This window comes from Triturus cristatus, chromosome 8 (genome assembly GCF_964204655.1).
Source record: "Triturus cristatus chromosome 8, aTriCri1.1, whole genome shotgun sequence".
NCBI lineage: Eukaryota > Metazoa > Chordata > Amphibia > Caudata > Salamandridae > Triturus > Triturus cristatus.
Window position 1 is genome coordinate 774,978,009 of NC_140591.1, and position 25,363 is coordinate 775,003,371.

General features: G+C 44.6%; 1 protein-coding gene across 3 annotated transcripts in view; it reads left to right on the plus strand.

The window, feature by feature from the left end:
• The window catches only part of LOC146805080 (histone H2A, embryonic-like), a 77,957-nt gene that overhangs the window by 46,126 nt on the left and 6,468 nt on the right, over positions 1-25,363 (plus strand). Inside the window, exons 1-2 of one of the 3 annotated variants that reach the window (XM_085620468.1) lie at positions 184-333; positions 5,405-5,804. In XM_085620468.1, the coding sequence (XP_085476594.1) occupies positions 5,414-5,804 (391 nt within the window). In that variant the 5' untranslated portion in view covers positions 184-333; positions 5,405-5,413. Of the gene's footprint in view, positions 1-183; positions 334-5,404; positions 5,910-25,363 lie in introns of those variants that run through there. The other 2 variants (XM_085620466.1, XM_085620467.1) reach the window with 2 other exon arrangements.

Genomic DNA, 25,363 nt, shown 5'->3' on the forward strand with positions numbered 1-25,363 from the left:
AAACAGAAGCTACGTATCTAGACATTTGTGTTTTAAACTCTACATTTTATCAGTGGATGCTCGGTTCGGGACGATGAAATGCGCATTATAAAAAGACCTATAAGTCCCTAATATTAATACCGAATTAATAGAAAATAATTAAGCTTGGGGAACCAACGAGAGGCAGAGGGAGCACGTGGACGTAATCAACACGCAGGTGATACTAACCGGCAGTTTGGGGTCCGCAGACCAGTGGGCACGAGGCTGTGAGGGTTTAAAAGGAGCTGCTCGGGAGAGGTAGCGGTTACTAGCCTTTGGAGTTTCAAAGAAGCTGCAGCAGCGTTTAATTACAAGGTACTGTTATTTTTAATGTAACACGTTTATTAGTTTTTATTTCCCAAGACATGTGGCTAGTGTTGTTGACAAAAGTGTGCATTTCGCTGTCTTAATTTTTGTTAATAAGTGAAGGGTTTATTTGGAAGGAAATATTAATCGGTAATGCTTAAGTTGTGTTTTGGAGACAAAAAAAAGCATGCACCAGGGGGCAGATTTATGAGCCCCTTGCGCCACTTTTGCGTCACTTTTAACATGGGAAAAGTGACGCAAAAGTGGCGCAAGGGCCTCATAAATCTGCCCCCAGGTCTTTAAGAGACCATTTGCGAACACCAGGGTTGATACATCCTCGGGCTGCTTAAACCTTATTCCAACCCCGTAAGCTTCTAGTGTTTTTCTCGCTCTTGTAGGTTCTTCTTCAGCCCTTCAATTCGTCCTTCCTTTGCAGTCCTGTTTCTGTTTATTTTTAAACTGTCTTTCGCTGGGTCCACGTCTGTTGACTGGGGTGCTAACCTGCAGCCCCATCACGAATTGGGCACTAGAAAGCTGTACGACGTGGGGGTAGATGTTGCTTGCTGTCCAACTTTTGTTAGCATCCTTGGGTGGAAACTACGTGATTAAATTACTGTGAAGGAAAGTGCTGAAAACTGAGCTCTTCAAAATACTAGGCTACTATGAGGTATGGTGGTGGGTGTGGTGTGTTTTATATATTTTTTATTTCCCCCCCCTAATTCTAAACTCCCCTTTGTTTTTATTTTTCGTTATGTAGTAGTATTTTAGTGGTGTTGCTTTTCTAATCTTTCACTTGATGTGCAACACTACAATTATACAGGTCCAATTGGTACATGTCGGGTGACAATAGAGTTCAGTCGGCCAACTGAGGCCTCCATCCTTTTTGAGGGAAATTCTTGCAATGCAGCTGCTGATCCATCCATCCGTGGGGGGCTACAGAGACTAGAAAGGATGTTGAACACATGGACTCAAAGTAAGCTGGGGTACGAATAGGCAGGTGAGACCAGGTTTTCGAGGACAGTCGTGGGAGGGTCTGACTCGCATCTTCCCCTGGCTGTAAGTGTCCCAGTTGGCAGAACGGACTTCCGGTTACTCTGGCATCACTGAACTGGCTCAGACGGGGCCCATTCTGTCATATACATGACGTAATGGTATGATACTATAACACGATTGCCAATACTGAGAACCACTATTGATTATTGGATTTCAAAAAATGAGTAAGTTGTGATTTAAAAAAAGTTTTTCAATCACTTTGAGTGTCACGTGTGATTGCGACAAATAATTAATATAGTGGTTATCCGTATTTAGTGATTGGCCTAGCCTTGCTGATTAGGGCCATAACCCTCTATTGCTCACAGTAATGGTATGATGGTAGGAGGGAGCTAGGACCCTGTATGAGAAGAGTATTCAGGGAAAGGGAGGATTCTGGTGGATGGAGGTAGAAAGAGAACAGTGAAAGTTGGAGCTCCCATGAATAAATGTACCACCATAAAGTAAGTTTCAGCTCAGTATAGTGTCGTTTCTGCAGACACGATATCGCAAACAGTGCCACAGCAATAACTATCAAAGCTTCTGCTCCCTCTGTTGCAAATGAGGTGTCACCCCCCCCCCCCCCCCCCCCCATAACCCCTTGCTTTCTGAACTGTATGCAAACCGGTGCAGAAGTAAAGGAGCTGTGAACTGGTGCACGCCTCTTGGATGGGGGTCTAATGTTAACTACTCCGGTTGCAGGGGGTTCTCGTCTCCTTTTTATTAAATGCAAGGTGGGTTGTGCCTTGAGTGAAAGGTGGATTTGTCTCTAAACAGCCTGGTCTGCATATCATTACTCTGAAGAGATGCACAATTGAGGCTTTACGAGGGGAGGGCACGTTAACTGTAATGGCGTGCACTGTCCCAGTCTGCACCGGCGCACACACTTCATGGTGCAGACTGCCTACGTGCACTACATGTAATGCGCAGCCAAATTATAACAGGACTCTGTTACCACCGGGGTAACTTCTCCACGCTTTTTTATCACGTGGGGCAGTCTTGAGGGTCCTGCTGCTGTCCCCGTCTAAGCACCTGAGGGAGTTTCCCGCTTGTTTTGTGGCGGTGTTCTTTTTCTTGAGTTTGTAATTAAAACAATGGATTCTTTGCTCTGAAACCGTCCTGTAGTCTTGTTTTCGTTCAGCTCTGATGGGCGGGTGCTCAATGGATCCACTTTCTGTTAACTGGTTCTGCTGTGCCTTGCCAACCAAATGATACACCACCTACATAACTCTGTCCCAGGTCTCTTCAGACTGTCTAAAATTCCGATATGTAACACTTGCTTCTGACCATTTTTCAGCATGAGGGCCAGTAGCACCTTTAGCTGCTGTAGCTCCCTGACTGGGTATGTCCCCCATACATTTACTCTTGTGATGCTGACCCACTTTAATTCCTACAGCCTGGGATTCCTGACTTATGGCCTGTCATTACTGCAGCAGCACGGTCATGCAACATGTCTGAAACCTTTGCTGCCGCGTACTGGTTTTGTTTGCACTTGTTCCTAGCTTATGCTGGGACAATCTGCGAAGGAGAAAGGAGCAGTCCATGGACTTATGAATGAGTGGGCTACACCTATATCTGCTTCCGAAAACTATATTGCTATTCATGCACGTTCCATACACTCCACAACGCTTCTGCATAGCATTGTGACACTGCTTAGACCAGCAGTTTCGCATGATAACTGAGTCCACGCCAAGGCGAGGTGTTGACCTGTGAAACTGCGTGACATGTAAACTTGTCTTACTAAGGCACTCCAGCGTAGGCTGGCCTAATACCTTCAGTAGCGTAATGTAGGCTTATTTCCACATAAGCAACAGCCAACGACCACAGCCAGCAACGGGAGAGCGCTCGGTCTAACCACTTTTCTTGAATCCTCCTGAACCTTCTATCCCTCAGCATTCCACCCGCATGATGCCCCTCCCAGGTTCCAAGATGCCGGACATAACCAATAGCTTATGCCAGAACTGCTACTAAGGGCTGATGGCTTCCAGTATTTGCAACACTGATACTGTTAACTTGAGTTGGATAGTTTTATATAAGGTGGGATAAATAGATCCACTGTGTAGATGTTTTCTTTTCTAAATCTAATCCACGTCTCTTGGTAAAAAGGGTCTAGAAATGCCATAGGCGCTCTAACAATGTCAACGTTGCGATGGCTGGGGTGATGAAGGTCTAACATTGCCCCAAAAAGGGTTTAATTTAATGCTACTCCTCTAAACTTGGGGGCGGGTCACTGCGGCAGGCTCCAAGGTGGCAATGAGGACCAATCACTGAGGCAGGATTGGGGCTTTTCAATGTAAATTAATCTCTGCATCAAGATCTGTGTATGGGGTGTCTGTAGGGCAGTAGGTTTGCATACTTTGGCTACAGTCAACCTAGTTAGTCCAAACTTTTCCTTTGCGCTTGAAGTTGTAAATCATTTTGAGGATAGAAAAGTTTGAGGATTTCCTAATGTACTTTAACTGATCTTGACAATACAAAGGCGTGATTTCTGTTATGTTAAGCATGTTTTCTGAAGCCTGTGCAGTAGTGTTTGACTCTAGATAAGCACTCTAGACCATCTGAGGTGGGATGGAAGGTGGTCTCAATGTCCAGTGTGACTAGCAAGTGCATTCTGATAAGCAGAACGCTTGGTGACGGTTAGATAGTTGGGGGGGTTTGTCCTGGACTGTGGCAGTGCAAACTGGTAAAAGGGTTTTTTGAGCTTTTTTTTTTTTTACCCCCAATTGCTACTATTGTCGTTAAACTTGCACGTGATCGGGCATTGGCAGACTACTCATTCTGCAGCCATCCTCACTTTTAGTTGATGGGTGCACCAGTTTAGTGTTATCTGCATTGCTTTAGATATTGTGTCCTTGGACCCCTTATCTCCTGAACGCATTAATGTGCAATGGATGCTAACTTTACACTTGATGTGGGGTGTTTAGGTTATGTCTTAAGTAATGGGCTGTCTGCACGTGTGTAATTTGCTTCTTGGTCTCGCTGACCCTGTCCCACACATCCTGCGCACTAGTTGTATGGTGGCAAACCTGCTTAAAGGCAGCAGAGCACTATACAGGGACACAAGTAAAGATTCTCTAAGTAACTGTAGGGCGTATCTCAGTTCTGAGAGGGAGTGGATGGCCAATGTCATGAGGGCTTCAATTAGCGTCTTAATTATAGCTAATCTGATGTATTTTCCACAACCTGAGCTCCTAGATGGAGGGCATATTACCTATCAAATTGGTGCTTGTTGGGTAATATTGTCTTTAGTGGTGATGTTTGAGCACACAAGTACAATAGTAGGTCGATTCTGCCAGATGCCCCTTACAGCCTTCTCCAGTCACACATGCAGAGTATAGTCTACTGTGTGTGACTGTTCAGCCGTCAACTAATCACCACAACTATGGGCCTGTCTCTGTTCTGACCAGTTGTGCTAACTAAATTGATATGAGCTGAAACTAGTTTTAGTAAAAGCCTAGACTAGTTGGTTGAACGTGGCTGTTAGCTGCTTTTTAAAGTGCTAAAGCCATGCATTTGACTAAATGTAACTTATTTGTTGTTCCTCTTTAATTCTCCAGCCTCTTGTTATAAACTTTTCTGGTGTGACTCCTTGATCTTCTCCCCTGGAGTTACTAATGTTCCCACTTTAGGTTATTTATCAATGGCTTTGCGTGCATATGATGCTTGGTGTTGAGTGCATCTATCTGGAAACCCTGTGTAGGAGACTATTGTCTGAGCTTACTGGCAAATGGTCAAAGCTAGAACTGTCCTGGTCTTAAAATTGCAGTATGGCAATGATCTTGACCATCGGCTTCAGTGTATGACCACATCCATTTCAAGTTAAATTAGTTAAGTGGTCTTACTCCTGGGGTGTTAAACATCAGTCCAGGTTGATTGGATCATGCTAGATTTTTCTGAATAACTATGTAAATGAGGCTCATTTAGCTTAATTGCATGTATTTAGTATGCAGATGTTTTGAAAATTTGAGTTGTCACTAGAGTAAGATTGCTAGTTCACCTTTTTGACTTTCTAACAATCCTTCTAACTGGAGTACTTGTTTGATATTTGTAGGCCCGGGACATGTCTGGACGCGGCAAGAAAGTTGTGAAGCAGAAGACTGCTCCCAAGACTAGGTCCTCCAGGGCTGGTCTGCAGTTTCCAGTTGGCCGCATCCACAGGCTTCTGAAGAAAGGCAACTATGCAGAGCGGGTTGGCTCTGGGGCTCCAGTGTACCTGGCTGCTGTCCTGGAATACCTCACTGCAGAAGTACTGGAACTGGCAGGAAATGCTGCCCGGGACAACAAAAAATCCAGAATTGTTCCTCGACATCTACAGCTGGCGGTCAGGAATGATGAGGAATTGAACAAACTGTTTTCTGGTGTGACCATTGCTGAAGGCGGTGTGCTACCGAACATACAGGCCCAGCTTCTGCCCAAGAAGACTGCCAAGGGATCTTCAGAATCCAAAGATGGTCAGGCTCTAGAATTTTAGGACCTGGTCTATTGTTACTTGATGCACTTCAATGTATAGTAAATGTTTTTAGAACTTAATTTAATAAAATGTTTTGGTCGCTCAACTTATCTTAGTTACGTGCTATATTACAGCTTTTCTGGCATGATGCATCCCTGTAGCTAAAGAGTGAGCATTTGGTATGTGGCTTGCTATCGATATGTTGCAAAGGCTGCACTAACTCCTATATCTCTTCCCCCCCTTCCCTTCCCAATAGGAGTGCTCTAGATCACTCAATAGTGAGTCCTTCAAGGTGGCTTCTGAACACTGAGAGCCCCTTAAACTTAAGAAAAATTTCTCTCTGAAGTTCAGATCAGTAGGTGCTTAAGGCTGTGTTGGTCTGAACGATGAGTATTCAAAACTGTTGCTATGAAAGCAGCAGTCTACATACTGAACCTGAAAACACCTTGCAGGCTTCTAAACTAATTAATGTTGCACTGAGGCACTATAAAACATAGCTTTTCAAATGTATGGGTTACTTGGCCGGGTACAACAAAGTAGTAAAAGTTATCTTACACTGGAATACATCCTTTTGATGGTGTAAACGGCAAGGTTTACGTGGAGTCAGGCAGCAGCTTTGTAAGACAAGGACTGAGTTGTGTGTTGTTGGGTGGGGCGGGGCAAGGCTGAAGTGGGCAGGATCTGGAGCACAACATGCCCATACTTTAATGAAGTTACCCTTAACCTACTGCCACCTACTGGGGATATTGTGTAAAAGTCCACAAATTCCAATATCGCTGCCAGTTGCTCTGCGTCAACCGGACCTCTTCTGCAGTCTTCGGTTAACTCACTCCCCGCCACCCAATGTGGCAAATTACACTCTGGGTATCTCGAGAGTCAAACTTCCTCAAATGGCAGTAGCCTGCTCCTCTCCCCTTTTCTTTCTTTGGCCTCCCCCCCCCCCCCCCCCCCTCCCCCACACTCTAGTAAAGATCTCCTATCCCAGGCACCCCATGGTTAGCCCAGCCTGCTAAATATCTCAATCTTCCACTTGGGTTAATTGGCGTCAAACTTTCAACAGAATCCAGAGAAAATGGCGCACCGGAGCATGGGCTTGTTGGGAGCATACAACCTCTCAACTGTACAGGTATTCCCGCACAGGTCTCCTGGGGTTAAGAGGATTCTATATAGCGCATCTAAATCTGGTATAATCTCAATTTGCCTCCCCTGGAAATCTGTGGACCCACTCTACAAACCACTGCAATTGTGCTGCTCAGTAACAAGCTTCCAATTCGGGAACAGCTAATCCTCCCTTTGATGTTGGTCATTCCAATTTAGCCAAGGCCACTCTACACCTGCCTGTTCCCCATATAAGGCAGACAACAAATAAAGTTCCCGAAAGACCCTACAAGGTATCACCATAGGTAGTGCTGTGTAAGTAAAGTAATCAGCAGTGCTATTCATCCTGCCACTGAAAGCGGCATTGTCCTCAAACTCTACACATGAACATAGACCTCTGATAACCCTGCCAATATTAAACTCCAACAATTCAGATGGTGTACTGTGTAGTCAAACCCCCAAACATTTCAGGCCAGTTACTTTCCAAGTAAGCCCCCTTAAATCGTCAGATTGCAGCATATCCTTCAGTAACTGAAACGGATATGATTTGTCTTTTCCTGAAGCTTGCCCAAAACTGAGGCTAATTGCATGGGGCAAACCTACATTTGTATCTCCGGAATAACAGAATATATAACACTGAATAGTGCCGGACGCACTGTACCTCCAGTCCCCCTGTAGGCCTCAATTAGCTAGCAAGTGGTTCTACTACAATTGCAAATAGTGAAATGGGGCAGCCTTGCAGTGCCCCTTCCAACCTCATACCCTTCAGAGATCTGTCTACCTGTTTGGAAATGGGCAGTAGGTGCCACATACAGGAGCTTCACCCATTGGACAAACCAGTTACCGAACTCCATTTTAATGAGCACCTTCTAAAGGAAATCCCAACTAAGACTATCAGGAGCAGTTTCATCTATTGAATGTTTCAAAAATGATTTGTAGCAGTTTCATTTATGGCAATAACCCTTCATTAAACCTTCTTATCCCAGTCTCTATGGAAAGGCCAACCCTGCTACAGTGAAAATAGCTTTGAGGGACTAGTCACTTTAAGGGCATGTTTAACATTAAACCTTTACATGTTATACTTTTAAATACCGTGCACCTTGTAGTATGGGTAATACAGTCAACTTAACGGTGACTTCTTAATTTGTTTGAGAAGGAGATCTGCCTGCCTAAAAGAGTATTTTAATAGATCGGATTCTATACTTTAAAACTGCAGTCAAGCTATATGGTAGGCCTGGAGACCTGCTTTATAGTGCCACTGCAGTGGATGGCACAAAGAATACTCCTGTCCATTGCTGAAACTTAATATATAGGCCCTGGTACTCTTGGTAGCATATACTAGTGACATATAGACAAATTAAATAAACCAGAGAGGGGTATAACATTTTTACCCAAGTTTAGATGGAAAGCATAGGCACTTTCCCACTCGTTCGAAGGGGTAAAGTTCAGAGTTCTAAGACTAACAAACACACCCGCGATAGATATTTGGGGGAATACCATGCGGAAGATTGTCATTTCCAGTATTCCCTTCAGTTCTGCTGCTCACGTCAGAAACTCCTATCTGGGTTAAATGTACTTCTATTCTAAAGCTAAGAAATCAGAGTAGAGGGAGCCAAATGGCTGTGAAAACACAACAGTTAATCTTGCAGGTTTACTTTGTTAACCGATTTGTGTAGAAGCTGTAAAACATGCCCAGAGGATGGGTTGCTAAAGCTCCCATTAGGGACTACTAGTTCGTGAAATTATATTTCAGAGAATAGGTATGAAAAGGATGGGCAGCTAGAATCGGGGGGGGGGGGGTCACTGTCTTTAATTAGACCTTGTAAAGTATGCTACACTGTGCTGTTCCCAATGAGTCACAGCAGTTGCCCATAGTTGTAATTTTTTTTTTTTGCTAGGGTAGGATTACTCATGTTATCACTGATCGAAGTACACATTTAATGTGCCAAAACAAGTGTTGGGTCCTGCACTTTGGACCTCCATATTTCACCTGCAAATGGGTGGTCTTGGAGAGATATAATCAGACTACCAAGAACATTGCAAAGAAGGCTGGGAAACAAAGCAAAAGTTGGTCTAAACTATTATCTTTGTCCTATGTTGCCCTGCAGTACATGCAAGTTGCATACACGTTTCAGCCCATTTCAGTGCCAACTTAGGAATTTGCTAGATGTTTTATTAGAACAATGAGTAAGAACCGTGTTCAAGTGGAACGTGGCCTGCCTTTACAAGGAGGACTTCAGGATATTTAAGAGTTGGTCTGGATACATTTAGGGAAAGCCCAGGAGTATCGAGGTATAAGAACCATGGTACTTGACTTCATACATTAAAACTTAAGATAAGATCTTGGTTCTCTGACCCACTTCATGGCACTAAATAAATGTTGACTTGGTGATACAGGCCTTAGCAGGTCCTTGAGCCAATAGGACCAATCTCGTATTGGATTGCTTGGCTGGATAAATACCCTACTCATATTTGCCATAGTCCTATGATAAATATGCCATTGGTTGAACCAATAGGGGAAATGTATGCAAGAGGAGGTTGAAAGAGTAGAATAACATTTTCTTGCCTCTGATAGCTGGGAGCAATTAGATGGGTCCTATTACGGTTCAATTAAAACAAGAGCTGACTCCTGTTATGCCAATTCTTATGGGAATATTTTCAAGCCTACCAGGGAAAACTACTCTGACCGAACATGTATAGGACCTTTGAGACTGTAACAGTAGGATGGCCCACATATTGGATACCCGAGGCCTGCAGCAGGGCAGTATAGAAAGATACTGATATTACTCTAACTGCACATCATTGAACCATAACAGTGTTTGTCTGATCTAACATTTTTTTTTCTTGCTGGAGTTAGATAGGTCCATTTGTTTGTGCATTCCTTTTAGATAAGAAATAACAGATCTCCTATTGATATGTACCCCTAGTCAAGGGTTTATGATGTAATCAGACAATTGAGAAAGGTGCAGTTTAGAAGTGGAGCGCCCTCCGCATAACGTGGCACCTAGACACCCTGCCAGGGTCAATACTATTGAGTCGGGCTGGTGTTATGTATGTGCAGTGTAAGTAATTCAAGTGGAGTAGTTTAAATCGGTTGTTACAGGACACCATCTTTACCAGGGTGCAAGCATGATTCCAGTCCGAATCCTCAATGGCTTCCCCTAAATTTGTTTCCAATGCTGATTTCGTTTTGTACACGTTCTTCATCAGGTCACCCTGAAGAGCTTTGTAGAACAGGGTGATAAGGTGTCTGCCCTCCCCATCTAATCAGCCCCCACAGAACCTGGGATGGTGATGGTGCTGCCGAGTATGTGTGCCAGAGTTCCTTCGCAGTATTTTCCAATTTTGTATACTGCAGGAAATGGCTCCGCCCCACATCAAAGGTGTCCTGAGCTTCCTGAAATGTGAGAAAAACCTCCCCCGGGTATAGATCTCCAGCAAAGATGAACATAATGTTAAATATAAAAATTCTACAAACATTTCTAAACGGATAATAAAACTAACAAAATAAATGTATATTTACTAAATGTAATTTTTAAAAATCAATATCATTTACATCAATATTTTAAACCCCCGAAAAATATTCTTGCCTTAGATGGTAGGTCTAAATGTATTGACATCACAATATTCATCCCATGAAATAAACGACCAATTATAATATTTAGTCGATAGTAAGGTGGAACACTTTCTAGACAGTACTGGCTGAGTAAGTTGGATTAGTTACTCTGTGTTCTATATGTCCATCAGCTATGGGATGTATGCAGAAAACAATGAAACATCTGAATGTTGCTCAGTAAGTAAAGTCCCAGTTTAAATGAAGTTTTCTGTGTCCTACATCTAATAATGCAACATATAACCTCTATTGCACCATTAAACATGAATCACCTTTTTGTTTTGCAAGGGGGACTGGAAACTGAATGTGTTACCAAGAAAACTTAACTTTTAGGCCAAATGTTTAGTGTACACTGATTGAACTTTTGCCTTCTAGTTGCATCATGTTTGTATTCTGAAATACACATACGATTATAGATTGTCTTTACTACAACCAACCACGGTACTGCTTTAACTGCCTGGCTGATGAGGGTGACACTCCATAACTGGTCCCAGGATGCTTGTCTCCGGTCCAGGGAGGACATGGCCTAGCAGTTCGGTCTGGACTGTCCCCATGAGGAGCAGGGTCAAGACTGATTTGCATATGACTGGGTCCAAACTAGGGTGGCGAAGTGAGCAAAAGAACGATGATGGATTCAACCCAGATCACTTGACTAGGGGTGAGTAGTTGAAAAGATTCAGCATACCATCCATCATCTTGTTGTGTTTGTGGTGCTTTAACTTTTACTGTTGGGTTCGAGATTTATCCCACAGCTATGTATTTGAGTTAGGATGTAAACACAACAATTATAGAGTGACTTTACTTTAGACAATTACTTTAGCTCTCTTTGCTTCAAATTTTTCTTTTGACTAGCGTTTCTCATATGGCCTGGTACTCCCCCAAGTCCCCTCTTTACCTTTGGTACCCACAGCCCTTGTCCCGATGAGGTCTCCCTCCCTCCTACAAGGCAAATATTGAGACCACACCAATTTTTGGATTTCTTTGGATTAGGGGGGAGTACCCCCCCCGGCCGTATTTATTGCAAAATTAAACATATTTATTAAAATTATGCACAATTACGCAGAAAGGCCAAATACATTGTTAGACAGATGATGTCACATGGCTATCCTTAACTTCTAATACACACGACACTCCTATCGTAAATCTAACAATGCATATATTCACTTTCTGCGTGTCCCCTCTAGAGCCTACGGCACGGTCAATGACTGGCAGCCTCCAGATACTAGCAAACCACGTGAAATGACTTCGCCGGAGCTGGCTTGCGCAGGGGGTACAGCTTATTGGACGGATACTTTCTACCGGGCCCCCCACTGCGCCCTGTGCCTTAAACTCCATAACGGGGGCTGCAGAAATTCTGCATACTTGCGCCCTGATGCGCGTGCGGGGGTGGCCACAGGCCCACTGGAAAGAATGACGCCCCCGCACCCCGACAGCCTACCTACCGGCTGTTACTGCCCCTGGAGTTACATGGTTCTGACCGCTAAGGACTGAAGACTATGCTTACCAATCATGACCTTACCGGAGACACACACAACTAAATACATTACGTGAAATCAAATAACATGTACTGGCATCTATTTAAACGTTATATTTCAATCACATAACTCTGTATTAACCAATCCTGTACTTGACAAGCTTACTAATAATGACACTTTTATTATTATAAATTCACCAAAACTTCATATTTTTCTTAACGATCTCCTGAGATACCTGCAACAAAAGTAAACTAACAAAACAAATACATTACTGACACATTTACGATGTACCAAATCATCAAATTTTCTTTACTCCCATTTCCTGCGATACCTGCAATAAAATCAAAAGAACCCAACAAATGCATTGCTGATAAACACCATTAATGTACCCAATCCAGTATGCATTAACCCTATCTCCTGAAATACCTGAAAGAAAAAAAAAATACCGTCTTGACCAACACAATTGAATTGCCTGCCATAGGGGATGGTGGGTGGGGAAAATACATTACGTGCCGCTGGTGGCCCGGGTGCTGAGCCCATGGGGAGAGCAGAACAAGAGACTGTTCTGCTTCCCACACCCCCTTTTAAGGGGGGGGTGCACTGGCCAGGCCGGTCTAAACCCGCCGGACCCCCATGCTGGATGCCCGCGTGAACCGAAAGCACTAAAGTGCTTCCGGTTCACGCCCCTCTGAGACGCCCCTATTGGACGCATAATGGGGAGGTGGGAGTGCTCCCACCCCCTCCTTTCCCCCGGGGACTGGTCCGACCGCCATAATGGCGGCGCGTGCTAATTAGCGCTCGGCCTTTTCCATTACTGATCTTGTTTGCTCTGAGACATGGTGAGATTGTTCTTAAACTGCAGATTATCGGTGATTCTTGGTTTCATTAGCACAAGCGACCTACTGTGAGGAAACATTTTCACAATACTTGTAACGCTCTAAAATTGTCAGGGATTGTGGTTTGGTGTCATTGGATGGTGCTTAATTTGTAATTGTATAAGTGCAGTGGCCGAAAGTCGTTTCTCCGGAGCCCACTGCTAAATGTCAGGGTTGCTGAATACCAAGGCTGCCTAGTTTTGATTTCACCTCATGTCTTTTTCTTCCATCTCCAAACACATCTTGTGTCTAGCTCACCTGCGACCTGTGGTACAAATAAGGCACTGTACCATGGGATGAAATATTGCCAGCTGTGGAGTCCTTAACAAAGCACAGCCTTCTATATGCAATGATCAGGCAGGTCACTCGGGATGGCTTTGGGTTGGCTTCACGTTGTCAAAAAATGTGTTCTATCTGACCTCATGCACATTTCCACCATAAACTTTCTTGCTGTGTTCAAATGTTGCACAAAGGCAAAAATAAACGCCCCACATTTCTTTTAAAATTGAAAGCGCTACACATAATGTGAGCTGCTTTATTGTGTCATCTCTCTGAGAGTATGGATTTCATTCTGTCATTCATGATACATTTTTTTAGAGGCATTTTCTTTTTGTCACAAAGGTGTGAGCCTTGTTTTTTGCGCATTTGAAGCATATTATGCAGTTTTGCTCTCAATCAGTTTAAGAAACATAAACAATAAATACATCTCCAGTTATATACTCTTATTTCTGTCGAATGGGCAAATTTATGGGTTTCTGGTGGAGAAACTCTGACCCGGAATGGGTATGTGATCCAATGAGACAGGGCACAAGTCTGTCACTTTATGAACCTTATGGAACAAGCAGTGATACCATTTTTGGTAGCTGTGCTGAGTCTAGGTCCATGTGGCAATTGCAAAATGTAGTACAGTTATGAATGCGCACTACAGATACACCATTACCCAACCCCCGTGTTTCAAATTTTAAATATGGAAAACTAAATTGTAGTCTTGCAGGCCTGGGGCCTGACCCTGTGGTCAACCAACCCTGCAGGTAGCCAACCTCCCTGAGCCAATAGCGGTCCCAAGAACCCCATCCCCCAAGGCCTCATGGTTGTATGACGGAACAACGTAGGGAAATACTCTGCATGCCTTTACCACACATTTTATTTTTATCCAGCCTTTTTTAGATCACATATGATTATACAATGTATGCCTTTACCACGTATTATTTATATATATATATATATATATATATATATATATATATATATATATATATATATTGTATTAGTTGGGGAGACCCGCCGAACTTACCTTAAATGCTTGGTAAAGGCATACGTTGTAAAAGCAGATGGGTTCTGAAAACATGTGCTAAAGTTACAACTAGGTAAAAACCTTGTTGTAAAGGCTGTTTCCCAAGCCACATGACATTAACATTTTATTGCATTCTGGAACTCTAGTTTTCATTTTCTGTCATAAATGCAGCAGTACAAGATCCAAATGAAAGGAATACATCAAATGACCTATACGTTTGCGAACTGTAAACTCTCATTGTAAACTGCCTTTTCAGTACAGGGGTGGTCTAACCCTCCTTTGATGCAGCCTCACATGGAGGCATGCTGCTTATCTGCAATACATTCTTTACTTTGTTTCCACAGAACTCTGCTGCCTTTTTGGTTCTGACCTGTGATTTATAAAAGCTTTCTAATAAAAGTGAAAAGTAAATGTATTTGAACTCCACTTTATTTCACTATATCCGGTTACATAATTTTATGGCATGACACGGAGGCCAATATTATGCAAATCTCCTTTATTGTGCAGCTCACAGCAGCAACAATGGAGAGATCTAGAACTTCATAACATTCCAACAGGATATATAGTCCATGACAACATAGGCATCTCCCTTCTTTGTTGCTGCTGCTCACAAGATAAGTACTCAGATTTTTATTTCTCTCGATCTATACTCATTGAATCATGTTTATTAATGGTATGGGTAGTTATTGACCGGGCGAATGTCTCCCCTTCCCCTCCCCACCCTTTATTCTACTTATGAGCGTTTCTAGGCCAAGTTTTTTTCTGTCTTTCTGTGGTCACGCTTCTCTGTGGTCGTGCTTTACTGCACTTAGGCTCTTGATTCATTTCGCGTCCCCTCGCGAACGCTTTCACCCCTGTTCGAGGATTGGCTTTTGTTTTACCCCTCGTTTGAATATGTTTTCACTATAGCCTCTTTGACCACTCCTGCCACTTTAGGGTTTTGCACCGTCTCTCCGCCACCCTTTGTGGGTATGTGAAAGTCCTCGGAGGCTTTTACAGCTCCTCCGACCCCCCCCCCCCCCTCCCATCCTATTTACTTCTTTACTCGGCTCTTTCAGGCCGAGAAAAACCCCTTTCTCACACAGGACCGGCGTCTTTCAAACGCCGATCCCGTGTCAAGCGTTGCATTCCCGCTCCTGTCTCCATGACGACTCCACGACCTCTCCCGTCTCTCAGAGAGGCCGCGTGGGGTTCCTATGGAGACGGGAAGCTCCTTCTGAGATCACGGAGCCTTCAGAAATTGCTTTCGGATCACCCACGAACCGCGGCGAGTCTCCACTCAGTGAAAATAAATAACTGATACACTTTCCTACCTTCGTCTTTGACGCTACCTTCGTCTTCGGTCCTGGGCCCCCTTCCGAATTGCTTTCAAGCGGAGCCTCTGAAATAAATAAATAAAAAAAAATATAAAAGACTGAAAGAAAGGAAGGACTATACATTACCCGACTCAAGGCTAATTACTGAAAGAGAAGGACAAACGATCTCAAAATAGAGATAGGACTCTCATATCCTCCTATATATCTACATTAAAAGAAAGCCCCTTAGCACCCACTAACATCCATCTTAGATTATCAGTTCCCATTACAACCAGACACCCATTTTGTTTTCTCTCCTGATCTGACAGTTATTACCTCAACCTTCTCTATGTCCTCAGACCTTCAATCGAGCACTATGGAAGATAAATTAGAGGGACTCATCAATAAAGCCTTAGATAAGGTTATGGAGTCCCTGGATGACACTATTAACAAAAAACTTGAGAAGATAACTAAAAAAAGGATGGCCATCCACAAGCTCTCAGGAGGAGCCCACTAAGGCTGCGACAGCGCAGAGGAAAAGACAACTTAAAATGAACCATCCTGAAGGTACAAAAAAGCAGAGGAGCTCCAACCCTACTCTCCTGACTTCACGCTTTGGCGGTGACAATGACAGTGCCTCGGGCACAACAGACGGGCAGTTCAAAGGCCCTAACCTTCCTATCCCCATCAATGGTGATGACGCACTAGAGGATGAGATTGACCTCTCCTATTCCTCAGACTTCAATTCTGAAGAGGAAGGTGAAACCACAGATACTCTAGGTGAGGCTTCTGGGGCCTCAGGGTCTAAAATGGGAATCCTTGACCCCTTTGGGGAATATATGTTCGACCCCCTCCTCATCAAGCACCCTCTTTCTCCGGAATGGGTCCCGTCCCACCACATCGGAGAATATCTCCTTCTGGCTTCGCAAAGAAATACCTAAAGAAGTCAGATCTAGACTTAGATCCGAATGTCCTCGCCCTACCGGATAAGATCACCGCGACCCCTGATTTGGACAGCAAGGTAGTGGCATTCATTGCCAAAACCGGAAGAGACCAGAGAAAAGGCCTTGACAAAGGTCTTAAGTCATGTCAAGACACACTGCTTGACATTACGGGTCCACTCACCAAAATGTTTGAACTAGCCGAAGGAGCTTATTTGAATAATACTCCCATAGACCCAAAAGAGCTGCGCCAATGGGCGCAAAGGGCGATTTGCCTATTGGGCAATGCTAACACTGCCCTTTCCAACGAAAGGCGAAAGAGTGTATTAAAAATCGACCCAAAGCTAGTCGAACTAGCTAATAAGGAAGGGGGAGCCTCCTCTCAGGGCCTTCTCTTCGGAGAGGAATTTATCAAAGATATGGCAAAATATGTAGGAGTCTTCAACTCCATCCAAAAATCCCAAAAGGACATTAAAAGAGTCTTTAATAACAGAGTTTTTACCCGGGCCGGGGGGATGCGGGGTCGATTCCCCGGCCGTGGAAATTTTTCATCAAGACCCTTCACGGGACGTGGAGGAAGATTCTCTCAATCTGGCTTCACATCCCAGTCTTCCTTCGGATGTATGACGTTACAACGCATACTTTTACAACGCATGCACTTACAACGCAATTTTTACAACGCAACATCCACTACAACGCATTCCATTACATCGCATGACACTACAACGCATTTTTAAAAACTACCTTTACAACGCATTCCATTACATCGCATACTACCTTTACAACGCATACAATTACAACGCATAATATTACATTGCATTTAAGGTAAGTATTGGATAGTATAGGGGTAAAAATTACTATTCTAACTCCAGGGGGTGCAACAGTAGGGTAAGTATTGGATAGTATAGGGGTAAAAATTACTATTCTAACTCCAGGGGGTGCAACAGTAGGGTAAGTGTTGGATAGTATAGGGGTAAAAATTACTATTCTAACTCCAGGGGGTGCAACAGTAGGGTAAGTGTTGGATAGTATAGGGGTAAAAATTACTATTCTAACTCCAGGGGGTGCAACAGTAGGGTAAGTGTTGGATAGTATAGGGGTAAAAATTACTATTCTAACTCCAGGGGGTGCAACAGTAGGGTAAGTGTTGGATAGTATAGGGGTAAAAATTACTATTCTAACTCCAGGGGGTGCAACAGGGGGTGCAACAGTAGGGTAAGTGTTGGATAGTATAGGGGTAAAAATTACTATTCTAACTCCAGGGGGTGCAACAGTCGGGTAAGTGTTGGATAGTATAGGGGTAAAAATTACTATTCTAACTCCAGGGGGTGCAACAGTAGGGTAAGTGTTGGATAGTGTAATACTATGCGTTGTAATGGTATGCGTTGTAAAGGTAGTATGCGATGTAATGGAATGCGTTGTAAAGGTAGTTTTTAAAAATGCGTTGTAGTGTCATGCGATGTAATGGAATGCGTTGTAGTGGATGTTGCGTTGTAAAAGTTGCGTTGTAAAGGCTGTTCCCCCTTCCTTCTTTCCCCAGAGGCAAAGATTCCGTGGAAGAGGCTTCAGAGGGGAAAGAAAGCCCAAAGCATTCTCAACAGGTAAGTCCACCCAAAGACCTTTCAGATACCCCTATAAAGGTGGGTGGGAGACTAGCCCTTTTCTCTGGGAACTGGAGCATGGTGACTCAAGATCCATGGGTACTAGACACCGTCAAAGGGTTCAAGATAGATTTCATAGACTTTCCTATTCAAGAAAGGCCCCCACGGAAAATTCGATTCTCGGAGAGAGATTCCGCATTGGTATCCCAAGAAGTAAAAGACCTTTTTGCCAAAGGTGCTATTCGGGAAGCTCAGGAGATCGGATTTGTAAGCAATGTCTTTCTAGTAGAAAAGAAGGACCAAAAGATGAGACCTGTCATAAATCTAAAAGACCTAAACCAATGGGTGCTTTACCGCCATTTCAAAATGGAAGGAATCCACCTTCTCAGAGATATCTTAAGGAAAGGGGATTGGCTTACTCGACTAGACCTGAAGGATGCTTATTTAACCATCCCAATTTGGCCCCCGCATCAGAAGTTTCTCCAATTCTTTTGGGAAGGAAATCTGTGGCAGTTTTGCAGCCTCCCCTTCGGCCTTTCATCGGCCCCTTTGTGTTTCACCAAGGTCCTTCGTCCCATAACAGGTTGGCTGAGAAGCAAGGGAGTAAGATTAATTATATATCTGGACGACATTTTAATAATGGCTCAGTCCAAGGAGGTTGCTTCACAACATACAAACCTTGCCATAAAGCTCTTAGAACACCTAGGTTTCATTATAAACACCAACAAATCATTGACAACTCCAAGCCAAGATACACAGTTTTTGGGGTTTTCAGTAAATACAGTCCAAGCAGTCTTAAAATTACCAGGGGAAAAAGTCAGAAAACTCAGGAAGGTATTGAGGAGAATCCTAAAGATCCACTCCTTTCCTCTAAGGACTTTAGCAAGGATATTGGGCCTACTGTCCTCGACTATCCAAGCCATTTACCCGGGTCCACTATATTACCGAGCCCTCCAGAGACTCAAGGTGAAAGCCCTCAGGAGGAATACATCCTACTCCCAATTAGTTTGCCTAGACTCGGACTCAAGGAAAGAAATACTCGGGTGGTTGAGGAATGCAGAGGCTTGGAATGGCAGAGCAATCTTTGGGGAAGAACCGGACTTAGTAATAGACTCGGATGCGAGCCTACAAGGTTGGGGTGCCACATGTGGCAACTCTTCAACAGAGGGACTTTGGACTCCAAAGGAGAAGGAACTTCACATCAACTGCCTGGAACTACTGGCAGGATCCTTTGCAGTCCAGAGTTTTACCAAGGACCTGATGAAATGCTCAGTCATGCTTCGCATGGACAACATTTCTGCCGTGAGATACGTGAACAAGATGGGAGGCCCACATTCCAAAGGTCTCTCCGATCTAGCCAAGAATTGCTGGGCTTATTGCCTCAACAAGGGCATTTCAGTCATTGCCGAACATATTCCCGGTTTGAACAATGGGGTTGCAGACTGGTTCTCGAGGAATTTCAAAGACTCGAGCAACTGGACACTGAACAGGGATGTTTTTCAGGCCATCCAATTGTTATGGGGTCCCTTTGGAATAGACCTCTTTGCAGACTGAGTCAACACTCAACTCCCCAATTTTTTCAGCTGGAGGCCGGACCCGATGGCCTTGGGAATAGACGCCTTCTTTCAAAACTGGCTTGGTCTGAGACCCTATGCTTTCCCGCCCTTTGCCATGCTTCCACGCCTTCTCCTTCAAATTCGGAGAAACAAAGAAATAGTGGTAGTGATAACCCCCCTCTGGAGATCCCAGGCTTGGTTCCCCATCCTGTTGGAAATGAGTGTGGACTTTCCAAACTCTCATTCCTACCTTCGACGAAATAATCACAGACCCTCAGGGCGAGTGTCACCCCCTCGTTCTTCAGGGGCTCACGTCTCTGATGGCATGGAAGATTTCAGGAGACAATGGCAGTTCCCGGGACTTTCGGAGAGCGCTTTCAGACTCCTGTCTGAATCCTGGGCACCTGGAACAAGGAAGGCTTATAGATTGGCTTGGCGTAAATGGGTTTGTTGGTGCCTTCGACGGAATTACGATCCCGTTTCAACTGATGTAGTCCAAGTTCTCAACTTCTTGGCTGAAATCTTCACGTCAGATCTGGCCTATCGAACCGTTAACGTCTATAGATCGGCCATCGCAGCTGGCCACTGCTTAATAGATGGTATCTCAGTAGGTCAAAATTTATTAAACTAAAAAAATTATGAGAAGTATGCGGGTTTTAAACCCACCTTTGCCCAAATATTCTAGTGTAGTGAGTTCTCTCTGAATACGTACATACATTGTTAAGTTAGCATAACCACGTTAAAATGTTAGAAAGCCATCTTTTTGCTTTTGCACACGACACTGCGTTTACATGTTATTTCTTAAACAAACTGCTGACTCGAGACTTGCTTCACACAAAAGCAATCTGTTGCTACCATCCCAAGCTCTGCGCAGCGACCTTGGTCTGTACATGGTGTGACAAACAGTCTGGATTATTACACAATGCATGTTTTCCACTCTAGGTTGATCGGCCCACTATTTAGCCATAACACACGCGCAGCTGCAAATACCTGAAAGTTGGTGCTTTTAATATCACAGACATCATGTTAATTATTCAGACCGAAGACGAGCCTTCCTGCGAGAAGACTCCTGATGCTCCTGTGATGTGATTTCACTAAGCTGATCTTTGAGGTATGGGGTCCCCTATTCAAGCCTAAGAGACCTTCTATTAGCATAATAATAATATTAGCTTCTTAGTAAAGGGAAGGTGGTAGTATCCACTGTCATTATAATATGATCACCCCTTTTATATTCTATGGTATTGTAACTATGTTGCTGGTTTTGATATTAATCATTTGTCTGCTTGTATTAGCCAAAGTACTGCATCTTAGGACACGTGGTCTATAAAAATAAACCCCTTTTATTTACAACGTGTCTCTGTTGATTATTGTTGTGGACTGATGTGAGAATAATATACGAACAGGTATTTCCGATTCCCACCATTCCTGAGTACACTAAGTAGCTTGTTCTGGGTTGTCTATTCATTGGGATCTCTGAGCTAAATCTTGGATAACGAATGGGACACTTATGCTAGCCGGATACTGGGTTCTGGGTTCTGAGGTGAGTTTCTGGTACACCACAATTCACTGAGGTCCTGGGGTTCTAAGCATAGTTCTGTGTATAAGCAGAATCCCTGCAACATGGCGCACCTAACGTTTGGTCTATGAGTTGAAACGCCTTAGTAGTGCTTACATTTAGTCCACAGCACCCTCATTCTTGTTTCCGGATAACAAGTCTGACGGATTTTAAACCTACCTAGTTCTATTGATATAGGTTCCTTCAAGCTTGATCATTAAAAAGGTTATTGAACCCTTGTGCTACTGAATACTTGAAGTGTAGCTTGTCCTTATGGCAGTAGACATTGCGGCGCATAGCCGCGCGGCACTGAAACGTCATTTGACGCAGTATGGAGTGCCGGACACGGGCATGGACGTCATCTTTGTGGTAGGAGCCGATGCGGCTCACCCGTTTGAGTTATTCTATTCTTGGGTGACGATTCCGGCAGTAAGTGGGGATGACGATACCTTTCATTCTTACACTGCTACTGCCGTGCCTGCTAACTATGCGCCGTATAGGACACAGGAGATACCAATATCTGCTTGGCAACATCAGATTTGGTTTAATGGCGCCCTCCCCCATGTGGTTATACCGCCGAGAATGGGCCCTTTATCAATTGCGGGGGCCACTTGGCCGGTACTAGCCGGATTTACGCCTCATCCCCGTTACCTCGCGGTGCCGGTGGCTGAATTGCGTGTACTACACACTGCCCTTATATCAGTATATAGGGCGTTGGTGCAGTATGTGTCGCGCACTGTACAGGCGGGGGCGCCTGTTAGTGCGGGACAACCTAGTGATCGTCACGCGGTGGTCATTAGTCCTGTTATGGTTAATTCTGTTATGGGCAAGCGCCCTCTCACAAGGGATGATTATCCTTTTTGGCTTGCTGAAAAATTTGACCAAATAGAGGCGGTTTATCCGCATACAACTCCTGTGGAAAAACACAGGATCCTCACCATTAGTTTGCCTAAAGACTTAGTTCCCCATATGGATGATTGTGTATCCTGGGGTAAGATTTTTGCTGCGACGTACGCGCAGTGCTTTGGCACTCCGTCTATGTTACAGCTGCCCTCCATAATTAAACAGGTTCAAGAGGACCATGGAGCGGAGTCTGCAATAGAATTGGGGATGCGGCTCCTCGGAGATTTTGGCCTGGTGGCTACCATGATAATGGGAAACCTTAAGGGTGATGCGTTGCACTTTCAGGTTCGTAATGAACTGAAGAAAGTTGCTGAAGAGGACAAGCCGCAGGAATTTGCAAAAATAATTTCAGAAGCATATCGTGATTTGGGTCGTAGCTCTTTAGGAGTTAAGCCTGTGATCAAAAATCCCGATTCTAGGCAGCAGGGTAAGGCAGAAACTTCTGGTAAGGATGGTCGGCCAATTTTTCCAAAACAACCTTGGCGGACTAAACAACAGGGAAAGCAGCAGCAGAAACAGGGCTCTCGGCCTGCCTCTCCCGTACAGTCAAGTAGTGAACGCACTTATGATCTGCGAGATCGTGCTACTATTAAGTCTCCTGATAGATTTCAGGTTTCTGAACCGCGTTCTCCTCGTTCTTCACAGGAAACATCGGCTACACAGTCTGGTGGCGGAGGCGGTGGCAAAGGTCGGGGTGCTCCACAACAGCGTGACCAACCACGACAGACTGAGGGTAAAGGCAAGCAGGACGAGTTTGCTCGACAAAGACCCCCGTTTCAGAAGAAGAAAGTGGCGGCTCTGACGGCAAAATATGCCTCAGATAGTGCGGACACAGCTTCAGAACCGGACATGGGCGCTGACGCTACTGGACAGCGCGGCGGAAATTACCATAGTCCGTCAAGCTCTGCGTCCATTTCTGGCGGCGACAGCAACTGATGTATTGGTTACTGTTGAAACTGCTGACACCAGAGTGGCTCCCCCTGATAGACTTTATGAAATAGTCTTATTAATTGAGGGTGACATACAACGTACTATAAAAGGGATTTTTTGGGATAATCTGACCACCACCTATGATATCCTCCTAGCGGAGGCAGATTGGCCCCCAGCCTTCATTTTGGAAGCTCCTAGAGGGGAGGAGAAAATCCTCCCGTCCTTTGCGCACACGGTGCCTAAGGACCAGGCTGAAATGTACGCTGGTGAGTGGGCGCTGGCACTTGCGCCAGCGGTATATCGTACTCAGGTGGGTTGGGACCGGTTGTCCCCCTGCCATGAGATTCCATTACGGTCTATGCCCCAGCCTCAGCCCCAGTATCCCATGCGTCGTGAGGCTAGACCCCACGTCGCGGCGATCCTTGAACAATTGGAATATCAGGGTGTAATTGAAACTTGTGTGTCCCCTATGAATAACCCTTTATTCACTGTAACGAAGCCTGACGGCTCGTACCGTTTAGTTTTGGATTACCGGCACCTAAACTCCCATTGCCGGACCTGCGCGGTACAAAATACACATAGCTCGGCTCTAGTCGACAGTCTCGTGCGTAAGAGGTTTAAAACGACACTTGACATTTCCAATGGCTTCTTTAGCCATAACCTGTCCACACTGAGTAGCCAGTGGACAGCGTTTACTTCGGGCGGAAAACAAAAACAGTTTACGAGATTAGCCATGGGCTACAAAAATAGCCCTGGCGTCTTTTCCGCTCGCGTGGTTTCTCTCTTAGAGAGAATAGACCCCGAGGCATACTCCTATGTTGACGATATCTACCTCACGGATGATGAGCTGTTGCCGCATCTGTCTCGAGTCGACAATATTGTAGTGAGTTTTGCTGACTATGGCTACAAATTCAATTTTGCGAAGTCTCACATCGCGGAATATACAGTGTTGTTTTTGGGCTACGAGCTCAATAATGAAGGAAAGGGGTTAGCTCCCCACTTTCTGGAGAAGTGTGCATGCTTGAGTGCGCCGACGACACTAAAGAAATTACAATCTCTGCTGGGCTTTCTGAATTTCGGCCGTACGTACATTCCTGATTATGCCCAGCGTATCAAGCCGCTTTACGCCTTGGTACAACCCACATTTTCGAAGTCTAGCTGGCAGCTGGAACATTCTGAAATTTTACAGTCTTTACAGGCTGATCTTCTTGCTTCACAATATTTGCTGACACGTGATAACCGCACTAACCTGGTAATAAGAATAGTGCCAGGCGCCGTGGGTTTCACGTATTTGACGTTTAATGAGGGCGATACAGTCCCCATTGCGTACAAATCCCACTTGTACACCTCTGCTGAATTACGTTTTTCCGCGGTCGAAAAAGTTCTGACTGCTGTACAGATGGCGATCCTTAAAGAACACGCACTGTCACATGGGAAACAGATTCTGGTTGTAACACCCTATCCTGCCTTAGAAGCAGTGACAAAGGCAAGTGTACCAAATTCTAAAGCTTTGCATCCTCGGTGGATACAATGGGCCACAACACTGACGTCGCCAGACGTCACCTACATCTTTGATGCCTCATTACAGACTCAAGAGTTCTTGCAGTATGAATTCGTTCATCCGGCACCTCTGTCTTTGCGCCCGCTCGAAGAATACCATTGTGTCATATACACTGACGGGTCTGCGCAGCCTGCAATTGGATCAAAGCACGCTTACTCAGCGGCTTGCGCAATTGTCGTGGGTACTTTCGTAAATGGTGAATTCCAATCTGATGCAGTGCATACGCAGTCATTGGGCGATTGTACCGCGCAATTAGCGGAGCTTCGGGCTCTAGTGCTTGCACTGGAGTTTGCTGATCCCCGGGTCACTACTCTTATAGTGAGTGATTCCTTCTACTGTGTCCAGTCCTACAATGACAATTTACACTTCTTGTCTCAGAATGACTATCGAGACACAAAAGGTGGCACAATTAAGCATAAAACGCTTTGGGTTCGAGTGGCAGACTTTAAAGAACGTCTCCCTCTCGTGAATGTTATTCACACTCTTGGTCACCAGCGACTTGGTGTCCATGCTGTCGGCAACAGCTTGGCTGACGAGGCAGCAAAAACAGCAGTGGCTACATACTTAGTGGCAGCAGTTACACGATCCAAAAGTAAGATTGATGATGACATCTTGGCAGCTATTGCTGCTTCAGAGAAGGGAAGTGATTACCCGAAGGGTTTTCCTTCTCGTTACGTTTATCGTTTAAGTCCTGATAACGTCCCATTAGTGAGGATTAACGACGTTGGTGACAGAATTATTCCCAACGCGGACTGCAGACCAGCACTGATCTTGGCTGCCCATGAGGGGTTGGCGTCTGCCCACGCCGGAGTGTCAGCCACAATATCTCTGCTACAACAACGTTACTGGTGGTTTGGTTTATA